The sequence below is a fragment of the Prunus avium genome, chromosome 1, assembly GCF_965620075.1.
Source record: "Prunus avium chromosome 1, drPruAviu1.hap1.1, whole genome shotgun sequence".
Taxonomy (NCBI): domain Eukaryota; kingdom Viridiplantae; phylum Streptophyta; class Magnoliopsida; order Rosales; family Rosaceae; genus Prunus; species Prunus avium.
In genome coordinates, this window is record NC_142284.1 from 21,481,954 (window position 1) to 21,498,858 (window position 16,905).

At 38.2% G+C, this 16,905-nt stretch overlaps 3 protein-coding genes across 3 annotated transcripts; 2 read left to right on the forward strand and 1 right to left on the reverse strand.

The window, feature by feature from the left end:
• Positions 1–5,884: 5,884 nt before the first annotated feature.
• Positions 5,885–6,286, forward strand: LOC148297562 (uncharacterized). Its single transcript, XM_088247551.1, has one exon. It carries the CDS (start codon positions 5,885–5,887, stop codon positions 6,284–6,286), a length of 402 nt encoding a protein of 133 aa, XP_088103677.1.
• A 2,605-nt stretch (positions 6,287–8,891) lies between these two features.
• LOC148297563 (uncharacterized) lies at positions 8,892–9,548 on the forward strand. Its single transcript, XM_088247565.1, has one exon. It carries the CDS (start codon positions 8,892–8,894, stop codon positions 9,546–9,548), a length of 657 nt encoding a protein of 218 aa, XP_088103691.1.
• A 427-nt stretch (positions 9,549–9,975) lies between these two features.
• Positions 9,976–16,340, reverse strand: LOC110773003 (FKBP-like peptidyl-prolyl cis-trans isomerase family protein). The gene is made up of 7 exons (XM_021977493.2): positions 16,255–16,340; positions 14,989–15,269; positions 13,744–13,827; positions 12,746–12,795; positions 11,380–11,428; positions 10,874–10,948; positions 9,976–10,242 (listed from the first exon to the last, which is right to left on the reverse strand). The coding sequence occupies exons 1-7, from the start codon at positions 16,289–16,291 to the stop codon at positions 10,114–10,116; spliced, it is 705 nt and encodes a 234-aa protein (XP_021833185.1). The 5' UTR covers positions 16,292–16,340; the 3' UTR covers positions 9,976–10,113.
• Positions 16,341–16,905: the final 565 nt, after the last annotated feature.

Sequence of the window (16,905 nt, forward strand, 5' to 3'; positions counted from 1 at the left end):
CCTTGTCCTCGCTAGTAGGCGCATGCCCAAATTGGTAGCGGAGACCGTGTGGAGCACAGTTAAATTGTGGGACTCCTCTACCGCTGCCTTGTCAGACCTCTGTGCCACATGCAGATGATCTGTCGGAGTGAGCTTGCTGCTAATCATGCCTCCTAGCAGCACTGCTCTGTTCGGCAGTGCCTCAGAAAAGTTCGGTATTGCCTCAGCAAAGTTTGAGGCCGTACCGTGATGATATGTGGAGTTTGGGAAGACACGGTTTGGAGGAGCCCTTATCTGGGCATTCGGAGGTGCAAGGGACAGCTCAAGGTCGAGATCATCAAGGTGAGTGCATGAGGATGCCATTTTTTTGTTTCTGGATTTTTTGATGTTTTTCCTTGAGTTTGCAGGAAGAAATGCTGGGTATCATCCGCTTGTAGAGGCGTGCTTTAAATAGACATATGCTGATGAAGGTGCCAACACCATTTCGGATTTCCCGGGCATGCTCGACCTAATCGCTTCAAGGGGGAGCACCTTTACTTTCACTTTACTTTTCTTTTTTCCGTGTTTTCTGGTGTTTTATTGTTTTGCCCGTTACTTTCATTTTCTAGAGCTTTGTGTTTTTTCCTTTCCCTTTCGGCTATCATCTTTATTTTATTTTAGTTAGGGAACTGTGCTTCCATTTCCGTTTGTCGTCTTCGTTTGATTTAAGTTTGGAAAGTGTGCTTTCTTTTCCGTTTTCTTTTTCCTTCTGCAAATTTACTCTTTTATTTCCAAAACAAAATAAAGACAAAAACAACCAAAAAAATAAAATAAATTAAAATAAAAACATCAATAATGCAGTAGGAAATCATTTCTTCTCGGTGCTTGGTGTCTCGACCATTGGAGCTTTGAGTTTGGCCCTCTGGCTGTCCTCTTCCGGGGCTTCACGCACAGCTTCTTGGGGCTCATCACTTGAGCTCCCAAAGATCGCAATCTTAGCTTGAGCGTAACTACTCTCGCGATCTGCTTGTTTGCGTTTACCCGGTCGGTCTAGGTCCTCCAGCTGCTTTCGCATGTCGCGAGAATACAACTCTACCATCTTTGATAGGTTTCTATTCTCGTCCCGCAATACTTCTAGCTGGTGTCGATTCACCTCCACTATCCTTGACCTTTCCCTTTTCAAGCTTTTTATAGCAGTCTGACACTCCTCAACCATACTTCGCTCTGCCGCCAACTGACCTTTCAGCACCTCTACCTCATGGGACTTCGCAAGTAGGCGATGACCCAAACTTGCGACTGTTGCCGTACTCTGCACGCTCAGTGCCAGGGCATCGCTCACGACCCGGTTGTCATCCCTTGTCCCCAGAACACGTATATCTTTAGGAGTCACCAGATTTCTGCCCACTCCAATGGCAACATCGTTGTCCAGGAGTATTGAGTCAGTTACTGTCACAGGCCCCCGTGCGGAAGCAAAGTAGGGCATCCATACTGGTGCCGCTGCTTGGCCTCGTGTCTGAGTCGGTGGAGCTAGGTTGAGATCCAACGAAAATGGGTAGTTAGAGGCCATTTGATTTCTCACTCTCTTTTCTTCTTTCTTTCTTTTCTCTTTTGTGTGTTCCTGAGTTTGTTTTTTTTTTACCCTTTCTTTTTACCTTTTATAGACTTAGTCTGCTAAACCCTAGCCGCTGCGGTTCTGAGTTCTGTGCGGCCCTTACCACTTATCTCTATATGTCGCCGCACCCGTTTCCCAACCCCCTTAATTGCATTTTCACCTTTCACCACCTTCAAGTGAAAAAGTCGTCGCGCCTTCCTACGAGTCTAATAATTCTAGCTTGGGGGATGTGAAAGCGGCCTCTGCACGCCGACACGTCCCTCACCTATTTTCCCCGTGACTTCCCAGGAACCAAGGCATCAAGGACCACACTTTTTCTGTTTCGTAAATACCCGCCTTCGCACTCCCAATTCACGTTTCATTAAATTAAAATAAATAAATAAATAAAAATAAATTAATAATAACATGTGGGCTTCGGACTTCATTGTGGGCTTTGGGTTTTCACCGTTGTTAGGTTTCAAAGTGTGTTAACTTCTTTTGGGTTGGGCTTTCAATCGTTTGGGTTTTGGTTTGTGTAAGACTGTTTGTTTTCTGTTTCGAGTGTTTTACTGTTTCGTTTTTTTATTTTTATTTTTTTTGTTTGTTTGTAATTTTTATTTTGTAATTATTTTATTTCAATTCTTGTGTGTTTTGTGATTTTATATTTACTTTAGTACCTTTCATTTCTTGTTATGACATTGCTTGTTCCTAATTTTTAAACATTGAGGACAATGTTCATATCTAGGTTTGGGGGTATTGGAGTTTACCAAGTAAATTTAGTTTCTCTTATTAAAAAAAATATATATATATTTCTTGCTTGTTTTTTTTCTTTTTCTATATTTTGAGTCTTGTTTTGTTTTGAGTCACTTTCCGAACACATTTGATGAGATTGTGATAAATGTTTGCATGACTTAAATGAAAATTGAATTTTATTTATTTATTTATTTATTTATTTGTGTTCCTTGTAAATTCTTCTTGTAAAATAAAAAAAATAAAATAATTCATTAATTAATTAATTTGGCATCGTTCTAGCATGATATGTTCGAAACCTTCTTTGCACTTGCCATTTGTTTCATAATTTTCCAATTAAAGGATTTGCATGACCCAAAGAATTGTATCAAGCATAAATTAGACTTATATAACCATATAATGTGAGCTTTTGAGCCTTGTGCTTCATTTCATGAGTGTTATACACATACTCTTATTTTCTTGTCATCAAAGTTGTTGTTTGATCTCATTATTCATTGATTTGGTTGAACACTTAAAAGTCATTCATTCTTATGCAATTTGATTTCATGACATTTAAAGAAATGATATTAAGGCCTTCTTTGGATCGTTTGTGCCTTTCAAGCTAACCTTATGCATGCTTAAGCATGATTTTCCATTGTTAACCATTTTGAGCCTACATGTAAACCTTTTCTTTCATTTTACCAATTATATTTCCTCGCCTTAGCCCGAAAAACAAATATTTACCTTTCTAAGGAACTCATGAGCTCTAATTTGGATGTGTTTTTCATGCTAAGTTTGGGAAGGGATATTACATAGAAGAAAAAAAAGAAAAAAAAAGAAAATCACACAATTGGTGAAAGAAAAGAAAAGAAAAAAGTTATGATTAAATGGTAGTTGAATGAAATTTTGTTTTTGGGTTTCATTGGTGTTTGGAAAGGAGTTTAAATCATTGTAAATGAAGGTATAAGGAGTTTTGATCGTGTAAAAGAAAAAATCTAATCGTGATGATTCGAAGTCTTGTAAACAATTGTTTTATGCTCTTATATTTTGAGTTTCTTGGACTTTGTTTTATCCATACCCTTCATTTCTTACTCACCTTACACCCTTGGCCCCATTACAACCTATGCTAAAGACCTAAATTGATCTTAAATCTCATGTGGTTGAATTGCATTCATTTTTCTACTTTTAAGTGTTTGGCCTCCTTCTTGAGATCATATTAATGCAAGTTCTTCATCTTCCTATTTTTGAGTTAAGTACCTTATGATTTAACTCTAATCCCATGTCTATAACTGAGTGTTGCATTGTAGCCCTCTTCTGAGTGATTCATTTGTGAGAGGACAACTTTGGTGAGATTTGAAGTTGCATTTGTGCTTGGTATGATTTTTGAAATTGTGTGGAAACTAAGATTGGGGAATTTGTTGCATTTGGCTATCACACTACTACACTTTGAGCATATTATGTTTTGAACTTTGCCGCTTTGTGAATAATGTCTAAAATTGAGCTTTTATTGTCAAAACGTTTAAGTCATGTGCATGAGTCATTTCTCTTCACAAAATGTTCGGAAAGATTGTTTTGAGTTTTTATTTTGATTTTGTTTTTTTTGTTTTTTGTGTTTTGTGTTTTGTTTTTATTTTTATGTTTGTTTTTGGTTTTGGTTTTGCTTAAGAACTAACAAATCTAATAAGTTTTCTAACCATTTTGTTTTGTAGAGTTAGAAAAACGTTTGTGGGTATCGTAACTGTTAAACCCTCAGGAGACACAACTCCTCCTACTAGGGATGTCTAGAGGTTTAAAGGCTTGTTGCATTCGCTCAATGCAATCGAGTTACCTACGAAAGTGGTCTAGTTAACTTCTTGTTTTGTTTTTAACTTTGTTTTGTGTTGTTTTGCTCGAGGACTAGCAAAATCTAGGTTTGGGGGTATTTGATTGGTTCATAATTGTATATCATTTTGTACCCTTCTAGCTTATGATTTGGTTATGTTTTTGAGTTAAACTTGTGCTTTTAATCCTTTTTGTGTTTATCTTTCAGTTCATTGAGCTTTAGGTAATAATGATGGCTTTGGATAGTAAATGATGCAATCCGTGCATGTTAGGGCCTAATTTGGATGAATGGATGAAGAGCTTAAAGACAAACTCAATTTTGGCTACAGTCCCCTGCCAGCCCAGTTTCGTAGGTCATATTGCAAGCTTTGTTTCAGCAACCTACATAGCTCGGATGAGGCCACATTCTTCATGAAAGTTGTTCCAATGGGTGTATACTATAACATATCCGAAATTCAGCCCCATTGGATAATTGTGGAGTCTGTTACCTAGCAAACACAGAGCCATGCTCAGGATGGATTTTATCAGCGCGCAAAATGAGTTAGCATTTTGTTTTGGCCTTAACTTCCTCCTCCGATCTTGGATTGGCCCAAATGATATATGGCTGGAAAGAAGACATTCTGAACTTCAAGTTTGAGTGCTTAAAGTCTTAATTTCCTTAAGGGAAGCCCAATTCGTAAGCCCTTGAAGTTGCTGGTCATGCTGACCTCAGGATGAGCTATTATTTCTGGTTGGAAGCTTGGTCATGGTGACATGAAGATGAGCTAGGGCTGCTGGTGGGATTTATTAGTGAAGTGCATCAACCATTTCAGATTTTATAATGCAAGTGTTGTATGCATTAGTGAAGTGCATCAACCATTTCAGATTTTATAAAACAAGTGTTGTATGCATTAGCCATACTTAATTCAGATTTTCAGCTTCCTTAGGCCTATATATAGTGAGGTTTCCCAAGCTTGTAAACACACCCCAAGGGGGGGAGCTCTCAAACACTTCTCTAGAGCTCCCTTCCCTTCTCTCCCTCAAATTCTCTTAGTTTCTCTTTCTAGTTTTCAATTGTTATAATGAGATCTTTGTGCTGAAATTCTCCTTAAGTTTTTCCAAGTTCTACTTAATTTTCATTGTTATGTAAATTCTTTTCTTTAGTTTCAAGTTTGATTAGTTTCCAAGTTTCAATTATGGTTTTTGTTCTTATTCATTATGCTTATAAGTTAATATGCTAGTTTGAATGATTGATCACCATTTAGGCTTGCATGTTAGCTATCTTGGTTTGAATTAAGAGTAGACACCATGCTTTAATTCGAATTGAACTATGAATAGGAAGAGTATGTATGGACATTCGACAACAGGGATTAGATACATATTTGGTTGTTTAAAATGTTCTTCTATGCTTAATGGGTTCCTAATGCTTAATTTTAGGTTAGACAACAAATGATCAAATTAGGGAATTAGGAACACAAGGTTATGACCACACACCATGGCTTAATCATACTTTAGCTAGAATCAATCCATTAATCTAATTGAACTTGGGAACTTATCTGCTTGAGTTAGTTATTTCTTTCTTCCTTGTTTTATTTATTTCCTTTCTTTTTCATTTCTGTTTTTTGTAGGAGAAATGAATGGGATCATTCAATCACCAATCCTCGTGGGATCGACCTCGCACTTACATACGCTATACTACCGAACGGCTCGTGCACTTGCGAGTATCACAAGTTGAGGATGCAGCTTAATCCATTTTGATGCAGCTGAAATCCACACAACAGTCGCCGTTTCCGACCCATGTCACAAATGAGGGCCTTTCGGGAAGCTTTGGAGGAGTGTGGTTTGACAACTATTCAGTTTCAGGGGTATAAGTTTACATGGTCTAACCGGTGGCAAGGGGCTGGGAATGTAAAGCTTCGGCTGGATAGAATGGTGGCTAATGGTGACTTTGTTAGGACCTTTCCTGAGGTCACAACGCATCATCTGAATTCTATGGTGTCTGACCATCTCCCTTTGTTGTCATATTTGAGACCAAGTACTTGGGCGCGGAAGCATAAGCGGTTTTTGTTCGAGGAAATGTGGACTACTGTTGAGGGTTGCCAAGACGTCATTACGCATGCGTGGAAGTCTGAGACTGGAACTGTCATAGAGAAATTGAAGGCATGTCAAGGGCCTCTGCGGACGTGGAATAATGACCATGTAGGCTGAATACCCACAAAGCTCCGAAGTCTGCAGCGGAAGTTAGATGACACCCAAAGCAGAAGGTCTTCTCCAGTAGTTGAGGTTCAACAGAGAGATATTTGTAGGGAAATGGATGTGTTACTGGAAAGAGAAGAAATGTTGTGGAGGCAGAGATCGCGGGTCTCATGGATGAAATATGGGGACAAAAATACTAGATTTTTCCATGAACATGCAAAAATGCGGGGACGACGGAATCTAATTACGACTATTGTAGATTATCAGAGGATATGGCGTACATCTACTGAAAGTATTGACATTGTTTTTTGTGATTATTTTCAAGACTTGTTTGCTTCCAATGGACTTCATGAGGCAGGGGCAGTCACTGAGGTGGTCAAACCAATACTCACTCCATCTCAAAATTTGCGCCTCAATCAAGTTTTCTTAAGGGAGGAGATCGAAACTTCTTTGGGTCAAATGTTTCCTACTAAGTCTCCAGGAGTGGATGGTATGTCGACACTGTTTTATCAGAAGTATTGGGGGGTGGTAGGCAATGATGTGGTAGGGTACTGCCTTAATGTATTGAATGGGGATGCCAGTGTGAAAGCAATTAATCACACACTTTTGACGCTCATTCCTAAGGTTGACAATCCGGTAAAAGTTACGGAGTTTCGGCCGATTAGTTTGTGTACGGTTATCTATAAGATGATTTCCAAGACTATAGTTAACAGGTTGAAGCTTATTATGCCGCTTATCATCTCTGAGTTTCAGAGCGCGTTTGTCCCTACACGGCTGATTACAGACAACATTCTTGCTGCTTTTGAAAGCATCTATGCTATTAAACGGCATGGTGGGAGTAAGCTGAAGAAAATGGTACTAAAGCTGGATATGTCTAAAGCTTATGACAGGGTGGAATGGACCTTTATTGAGGCTATGCTTAAGCGTTTGGGCTTTACCGATAGGTGGGTGGAGCTAATCATGGATTGTATATCCACTGTTACATACTCTGTTCAAGTTCGGGGGGTGGCTTTGGGAATGATTGTGCCATCAAGGGGGCTGCGTCAGGGAGATCCTCTCTCTCCTTATCTGTTTTTAATTTGTGCGGAGGGACTGTCTGCTTTGCTTTTTAACGCACTCAGAATCAAGCGTATTAGCGGCATTTCCGTGGCTGAGGGAGCACCTACTATTTCTCATTTATTTTTTGCAGATGATAGCCTATTTTTTTTGTAATGCCCATCTTGCTGATTGTGCTTATTTGCTTCAGATTCTCAGCATGTATGAGAGAGCATCTGGTCAGAAAATTAATTTTGATAAGTCTGCAGTATGTTTTAGCCCCAACACTAATCCGGTGATGAAGCAACTGATTGCTGAAATGCTTGGAGTGCCGATTGTTACATGTCATGAATGCTACCTTGGGCTGCCCACCTTAGCTCAACGCAGCAAATCCCGGATGTTTAATCATGTGCGAGAACAAGTGTGGTGCAAGCTTAATACTTGGGATACGAAGTTGCTATCAGCGGCGGGCAAGGAAGTCTTAATTAAGGCGGTTGGTCAAGCACTACCTACTTATACAATGGGAGTATTTCAGCTGCCAAAATCTTTGTGTCAAGAATTATCTGCTATGATTGCAAGGTACTGGTGGGGGAAGAGTGGTAGGAAAGGAATTCATTGGTTGGGTTGGAGAAAATTGTGTAAACCAGAATGTCTGGGAGGCCTTGGTTTCAGACACTTTGAAGCTTTTAATAAAGCCATGGTCGCAAAACAGGCTTGGCGTATTTTAGAGAACCCCACCTCTCTGGTGGCTAAGATGCTTAAAGCCCGATATTTTCCAAAGGATGATTTTATGCAGGCTAGTTTGGGGAGCTCGCCGTCAATGATATGGAGATCTATTCTGTGGGGATATGAGGTTATTGAGGATGGCTTGCTTTGGAGGGTGGGCAATGGAGCTTCTATCCGTGTTATCCAAGATAGGTGGATTCCAAAACCATTTACGTTTAAACCGTTGATGACTAGAGGGGTGGAGCTGACTTCTATGGTCTCTGACCTTCTAACGGCTTCTGGCTCTTGGAATTTACCACTGTTAGAGCAACATTTTAGCTTGGAAGATTGGGATATCATTTCTGGCATCGCTTTGGGATCAGTTTCACAGCTGGGTGATAGCAAATATTGGTTTTTCTCAAAGACTCTTGGAATTTACCACTGTTAGAGCAACATTTTAGCTTGGAAGATCGGGATATCATTTCTGGCATCGCTTTGGGATCAGTTTCACAGCTGGGTGATAGCAAATATTGGTTTTTCTCAAAGAACGGGAAATATTCCGGTTAAAATCGGGTATCGTGTGGCGGTAAGGCAGTGCGATGAGGATTTTGGAGTGGGGGGATCGGATCAGAGTGCTCAAGAAGGCTTCTGGATGCGAATTTGGAAGCTTGCTGTCCCCAATAAAATTAAGATGCTGCTTTGACGGGCGTGTACTGAAATTCTGCCAACTGCAGTCAATTTATTTAAGAAAAGGGTGATTCCGTCTCATGTGTGCTCAAGGTGTGGGAACTATCTTGAAGATGCTTTCCACGCTTTGTGGTCGTGTAAAATGAGTCAAAAGCTATGGAAGTGTACCCATTTCATCCGGCGAATTAATATGGCGGGGGGCACCTTCGCTGATGCTTTTGAGGCTGTGGCTTCAATGCTGTTGAAAGCTGACTTAGAGCGCTTTGCTTGTTGTGCGTGGAGTGCGTGGAAACTACGTAATGATTCTTTGCATGGGAAACAGATTACACGAGTGGATAATATGGTGGAAAACACGATGGAAATGCTGGAAGTGTTTAAATCTTGTGAGGAGCGGTCCAAGCTCCCCCTTGTCTCTCCACAGGTCCGTTGGTTGAAACCACGGGTCAATACTCTTCTCCTTAACTGTGATGGGGCTGTGGGACGTGAGCAAGGTGGTCGGGGTCTGGGGGGATGTTGTCGTGACCACGACGGAAACTTTATCTGTGGTTTCGCATCGTTTGGTCCACCTGGTTTGGATGTTTTGGGCACGGAGTTGGTGGCTGTCCGGAAAGGGTTATTGATGATGGGATACATGGGTTTTACTCGGTTTACCATTGGTCTTGATTCTCAAGAAGCTGTTTCTATTCTTAAAGATGGGTTGGATTGGTGGAGTAATATTGGTAATGTGGTGGAGGATGTTCGTCGGTTAATGGTTGATCGAGAGGTGGCTGGAGTGTTCTACCAACACCGGCAGGGTAATGGGGTGGCACATAGGCTAGCTCAGCATGGGTTGAGAGTGAGATCTTGACTTTTTTGGAAAGATCGTGCTCCTCCATGGTTAAGCATTCTTTTAGATAAGGATATAGCTCTGGTGTAATTCATTGTTTGTTTTTGAAATGCGGTGGTATTCTTTTTCCTTGACCGGATTTTCCCCCATTGGGGGTTTTGGATGGCAAGGTTTTAATGAGGCCACAATAACGCTCTCCGTTCGTTTGTAAACTTTATCATTAGTTGGTGCTATGGTTGAATGAATCTTTCTATTTGATTTTAAAAAAAAAAAAAAGTTAGGATCGGGTTATTACACTTGATATTTGATCTTACCCAAACTATAGCAAGCAAAGAATACGCTGTCGTAAGATTAGTCTATTTTGTGCTTCAAATGTTAAGAGAAGACATGACAATAGAGTTTTTATACACTTTGTATTAAAGAAAATTAGGAACTGAAGAGAAAACCCTTGAAACAGAAAAAAGATGAATTAATTGGCATATTCAATGCAAGTCCTTACATCATGGTTCCCTTTGTGGCTCCACTGTTTAGAAAAAAATGGCACAACTAAGAAAAGGTAAATTAAAGAAGGGAGGTATCTGTTCTCTTACTCTTCCTCAATTTCCTCAATTTCAAGGCCTGGTACGTATTCTAAACTCACGTCGAAAATGACCGGACTACTTGGAGCCACCCTTGGCCTTCCTGGAGCTGAATTGAGACCCTTGGGAAACGCCAACTAATCAAAACCAGAGTAAAAGCACAAAGGTTAGAACTATCCTGCTGTGAATTCATAGATGCACTTGCAATTGGTGGTTGGAAGATATCAAAGCCAATTCAATCATGACTATTAAAGTTTCAACTCAACCCCACAGAAGAAGCATAACACATAATGCCTCGAACAGGTTCTAGGTTTTTGAATACCATTCTTTTTCCCTTTTTCTTTTTTGACTGATAAAGAAATGATAAAAGTCAGATTTTACAGCAGGCCAAAGTTTCAGAAGCCTCTAGCCTAGTAGAGGCCAAAGAAAACCTTGTCAAATAGAGAAAGCAAAATGTATCTCATCCTTCTCTTCGATAAACCTTCCATGAGGAGCTGTTATTAATAATATCTTAGTTTTCCAGGTAATGATACATTTGTGAGCACCCCAGCCTAAAAAAATTTGGATAAGCTGCATGGCTGAGTAATCTCATAAACACTGTGATCAACGAAATTTTGCACTGCTATTGACATGATGGGAAAGTATTCTACTAGAAAAGAATTCCAAGGAATAAATGCTCAGATAATTGAAAATAATTCTTCTTTCTTTTTTTTTAGAAATATAAAGTTCCCAGTTTTTCTGTTACAAATAACACAGTAAAAAACTTACCGATCCTGGGATGTAGAGTCGGCGCTTCCCTCCTATTTTCATGGATAAGATCCCTTCATCAAGTCCCTTGATCACCTGTTCTACTCATTCAGATTAACAATTATTAACAAACATCCTTTCTCCCAGCACGATAAGTTACTTTTAAATTCCTATAACAAATTGAGAATGAGATAATGTGATTCAAACAGTACCAATCCTTCTGCCTCCCCTTTAGTCATGTACTTCATGTAATCTTTTCTCTCCAAAAAATTTTTTTTTGGGTGATTGTACAATAACATGCTATCACCAAAACAATGACAGGACCTATAATTACATTTTACTCAAAAAATTTGAGTTGTATTAATTGTTTCAAGAAGCAAACTCATGATTAAATAGGATAAGTTTGGAACTGAAAGCACAAATAGACCACAATATCATTAATGTGATTACTCTTCTCTAATGAGGATGAGGATGACTGAAAAATCATAAATATAAATCAAATGATTGGAGACATTTATAGAGCATACCTGACCAGAGCCAACACGAAATATATAAACTTGACCCTTCTCCAAGGAACTGTATAATTGAAGAAAGAATACAAGAGTGAGAACCTGGATCTTATCTAAGCCCCAATCAAAATTTGTCAACCACAAAACTTGTTCCGAACCAAAAAAAAAAAGTTATAAAAATAAAATTAAAAATTAAAAAAAGATGTAGGACGCCACCATATATTAGGTCCCAAGCGGAAAACCTTTAGAAAATATCAACAAGATCATACTTACAAATTAACCAACGTGAAGTTTACATCTTTGAGATGCTTTATTATTGAATACTAACAACTCTTAATAAATGAACAAGTGATGCATATCATGAGTAAGTACCATGCCAGGGTATATGTTGCTTGGATAGTTTATCATGTTAAGGCTATTGTGGTTTGATGCAAAGGAGAATACCCAAAGCTTCCCAATGGTGCATAATGCATAGAGACGGAAAAAATGACGATCGGTTTTTTCTTCACTTCCCAACACTTCCCAATAAAATTATACTCGTGGTTGAGTCTGTTTAGGGAAGTTTATCTGAGCTGGGTAAATCCAGCTACATGCTTATTCTTTTTGTGTGAGAAGCACATTTCTTTCGGTGGTGGTAAGAAGGAAAAAGTTTTATGGTTTAGTAGTGCGGTAGTGGTCTTTTGGTAATGTCATTGAAGAGGAATAAAACATTTTCTGAAATCATGGTAGGGAGGAGGTGAAGGTTTTATGGGACAAATTCAGACTTTTGTCTTCATTTTTGGCTTCACTGTCTTCTGAGTTACATCACATATTGTTTCTCCCATTTTGGTAGATAGTAAACAGCTGCTAACCCTGTTATTTAGGCCTCTCAATTGTGTTTGGATCTTTCTCGTTGTTAGAAAGTCTATTGTTTCCAATGTTTTTCTGTCTTCGGTGATGTACGTGTGATGGACAACTTGTCCAAGTAAAAGTTCTGCTCCTGATCAGGAAAAGGAAAGAAAAAGTTCTAATAAAGTGTGTGCCTTGTACCCAACGATATATTGTATCCAGCGTATTGTTTTCTCCTGTTGTTGTGGGGATTGGGCGGAAGTTTTATGGGACAAAGTCAGATTTTGTTCTTGACATTGGGTTTCCGTTTCTTTTAAGCTTTCAGAACATAATGTTTTCTTCTAATTTGGTAGATTGGAAAGTATCTGTTCTTTATTCCTAACTGTGTTTTGATTGTTTGCAATATTGTTGTTGTCTACATTGATGCATATATGATGTGGATAACTTGTCCTCAGAGTTGTACTTTAACTTATTTTATAAAACTATTTCTAAAGAAAGAAAATCATGAAAGCTATTGCACTTTTTTTGCTGCTATCAAGGTATAACAATGTGATACCTGTCAAATATTTGTCCAGATGGAACCATGGCAACATAATTCGCCGCCACCTACACAAAAATTATACAAACTTTGTCACCGTATGAGAGTCAAAAACACAATAAACAATGTACATCTAATTACAAGTAGATAAATGTCTGTATAGAATTCTATCCCTCCCTCTCTCTCTCTGTGATAGAACCACCCACTATTTCCATATAGCTAAACCATAATATTAGCTAATTCACCTGGAGTGATATCAAGCTAGCTTGGTTCAGTCAAGCAAACAACACATATACGGAGATTAAGAAAGTATGAGGAAGGCTTATTCTCAGTAAGGAGATGCCACAAATTTGACGTAAAATATACATTGATACCATATCTAGGAAACCAGAAAGTAAAAGGAAGTAGAAAATTTATATTTGAACTTCTGGTACCCAAGACCTGTGGCTGCAGAGGCAATAAGTACTTATGAATTGTGATTATCTTAAGGACTGCTAAGAAGTGCATTTTACGGAGATTCACAAAGAAGCAGAGATGATGGTACAAGAGCCAATATCAAATATAGAAAATAACCTTTAAATTCTATTAACAATCAAGTGCTTGTTTGTGTCAGAGAAAACAAAAATCCAACATATTCCGAAAACTAGTTCTCCCAATATGGATTTCCCACCTGGATTTGCGGTTGGTTTAGGTGGTGAGAAAGTCAGTAAACTAAAGAAGGCTCTGTATGGCTTAAGCAATCTCCTAGAGCTTGGTTTGGGAGATTTACTTAGTCTATGGAGAAATTCGGAAAGAGCAATTCTGATCATACATTGTTCTTAAAGCACAAGGAAGGTAAAGTAATTGCTTTAATAGAAATAGGAAGTTTTTATTAGTAGAATTTTGTGTGTCAACTTTTCAACTTCTATGAGGTTCATTTGTTTCCTAGTTTGTATATCATTGTAGTCCCTTCGATACCTCCTAGATGGAGAAGAACCAACATTCAGAAATTTAACCTAAAATTTAACATTACACACCTGAAAACCAACTGGTGGGCTGGGGCCTTGACCAACTTTTATATCCTTGTACTGCAAACCGGACTCTGTAGTTACCGTAGGTATCTTCAACAAAGAGACAAATTTAGCATCCATTACCAATACGGTTGATAGTTCACATCAACAAAGAACATTCGTCACTGACATAAAATCAATGAACTTCCAGGGAAAACAAAATGATTATGATCATTTAAACCAGAAACAATGCATCCTTATTAACTGACAGCAACAGAGTGAATTGATCATATGAGCTGCTATAAAGTGGAGAAAACGTATCTCAAGTAAAAGACACAAATCATTACGTTTAAATAATGTCTTGGGAGGTTATGCTCAGGTTGCATAATGTAAAGTGAAAGCTAAAATAGTGCTAGCAGAGACGATTTGACCAACTTAACTTGAACTCCGATTCAGTTAATAGATATCTAGCTCTGGCACAAAACTTGGAGCTCATGCCACAACAAGAACCATATGAAGGGATTAAATAGATAGGCTCAAATTGGTGTGTATGCAAAGTTTCAGGGGAAAGAGATAAATAGAAATTCAGGATCATAAAAAAGTTTGTAGAGTGAACTACTCATCACAACGATTCTGAAATGGGCAACAAACATCCTTGGAAAATAAGGAGGAAAAAAGTAATAGAGTTGAAGACTCATAAATGGAAAAGGAATACATAAATAGAAATAAATTGGTGGAGTGAAATTGGGAGTGTCATGACATATAAGGCTGCACTAAAACTAGATTTTTCACAACGTGCATATCGCAGGTGTCCTTTCATTAATGTGAGAAAGCACTAATTACTTGGAAATAATTACTTATGTATATCTTTATATATTCTTGTCTATTTTGAATAAAAATATTGTTGTCTATTGTTGCACTAAACAGTATGCAAAGGGTTAAGCATAACTATGAACGAGCCTCACAGTTCTAGGTATTAACCCTTTTTCCTGAAAACCCCAAATAGAACCTTTCATTCGGGCAAGCTACATAAAACTGACTTGAAATCCTGTTAAGCATTACTTCCATTTTTCCAGTTTGAGAAATATTTCAAGTCCCCATAGTTGAATCACAATATTATTTGTAAACTTCATATTTTTTAAAGATTTAATGAACAAGCTAGAGATCAGTATTATGCAAGTTATAACTGCTATAAAATCTGCTAGAATTTTGGAGCGAGTAATATTTGAACTCCAAATATGCAGTTAAGGGATCCATGCAATCTCACCATACATTTTCAAGCTCTTTCTCACAAGAACCATCACATAGCCTAGGCTTTTCTTCTGGGGGTAAGCCAGCTCCCTCTGCTTCAAATGAGTCTATCACAAGGCTTGAAACTCCAAGAAGCAACCCAATCATATCTCTTCGTTTCGTTAAACAGAACTGATCCATATATCCTCTTGATCTTGCAGCTTTAACAGTAAGTTCTGAATTTGAACATCGCACAAGCACACCCCGAACTTTTGCGCAGGAAATGCCTTGATAATTTGCAGATATCCTTTTTCCAGAAGAACCTAACACAAGATGAGCTAATTTAAAGGAAAAACAGCATAACTAAAGCTGTGATATAGCATATAGGTAAAACTTGAAAGCAAAACAGAACATCTAAAGCTGTGGTACAGACACATACCAAGCTTCTTCGACAGGACCCCATGCCGTCCAAACAACCATTTTTTTTTTGGTTCATTACCTTAGGCTGTAGACTAAGGTTCAGGGCCTAGGATTAGCTGTAAGCCTTAGATCCTAAACCATTACCCAAAGCCCTAATTGTAAAATTTAAAAATAAATCTACAAGGGCCATGCTGTTCCTATCTAAGAAGCTGACTCTATTCCAACTGCCTGCTTTTCTATAGCACCAAAATTTCAAAGCTCCCTCCATTTATAGCCCATTTCTTGCAAAGCTGCAATACGATCTGGACAATGTTCAACCTTCACATTGCCACTCACTGCTCCCTCTCCTTCCAAAAAGAGAAACAATTGTTCCCGTCGCTAACTTCAGATTTGTACAGGCAAAACCCCATTTTAAATCTTTGACCTGAATCACACACAGTGGACCTGGTTCAAATTGTACAAATTAAACAACACCACTCACCGGCCTCAATAGCCAACTCCAAGAACTAGAGTTCACAGTCACCCCTGAAAGTGGATGAGGGCTATCTCAAATTCTATAGCCTAACTGCCGTTTGATTTAGAAATTAAAAGAAACTAACAGAATTTTACGAAGAACAGGATAATACAAAATAAAATAAAAATATAACATAATCATTCTGCTAACTAATTCGCAACATATGAATCCCACAAGTACATACTTAAATGGAAATTTTCAAAAAAATTCTGCCTTATAAATTATAATATTACCCAAGAGAGAGAAAAAGGCAAACACAGAATTTTTATTTTTATTTTTACTGAGTTTTCTAATTTTGAACATGCACATTGAGATTGATAAGAAGAGGGAAAAGTAATAAAAAGAAGGCTTTAATCAAGAAGAAAAGTGATTACCAAGTGGAAGGAGCAGAGTCGAGGAAGACGAAGCCATGCTCAAGTGGAAGTGAGGAGTTTGCAACGTCTACAAACGGATAACGAAATCAGCTTTAGTTTAGTATAAATAGAGCTTGTCCAAGTGCATACTTTTCTGCGGCTACGTGACATTGCCACCTCAGCGTTCACCGGATTTTTTTTGCTTTTTTTTTTTCTATAAAAAAGAAAGGCTTATTTTATTTATTTACTGATACATCATCTATGCTTGGCTTATTGTCTCACTTTCTCTCCTGAACTTTCAAGTGACTTAATTTCTCCTTCTACTTGCATTTCGTATCTCACGTTACTCCATTCCGTCAATTTCTTCGGTAAAATTGTTAAGTTGTTGATGTTGCATGAACATTTTAGTAATTTTATATTATAAAAGTTTAAAATCCAAATGACAATTAGGCTATTCTGTATTATCCAAAAGTCTAGGTATATTCAATTAAGATTTTAAAATTCTATTAGAAAGGCTAGGGCAATGGCAAGTAAGGGAAGATACTATTCATGTGAATGCTGACTGACCTAGCAATTTTTTTCATGCATTCTCACCCATTGTCATGGCACTCCAAGGGCAACTACTATTCACATGGGATATGAGAAGAGGAATTTGTATGGATTTTGGTGTGG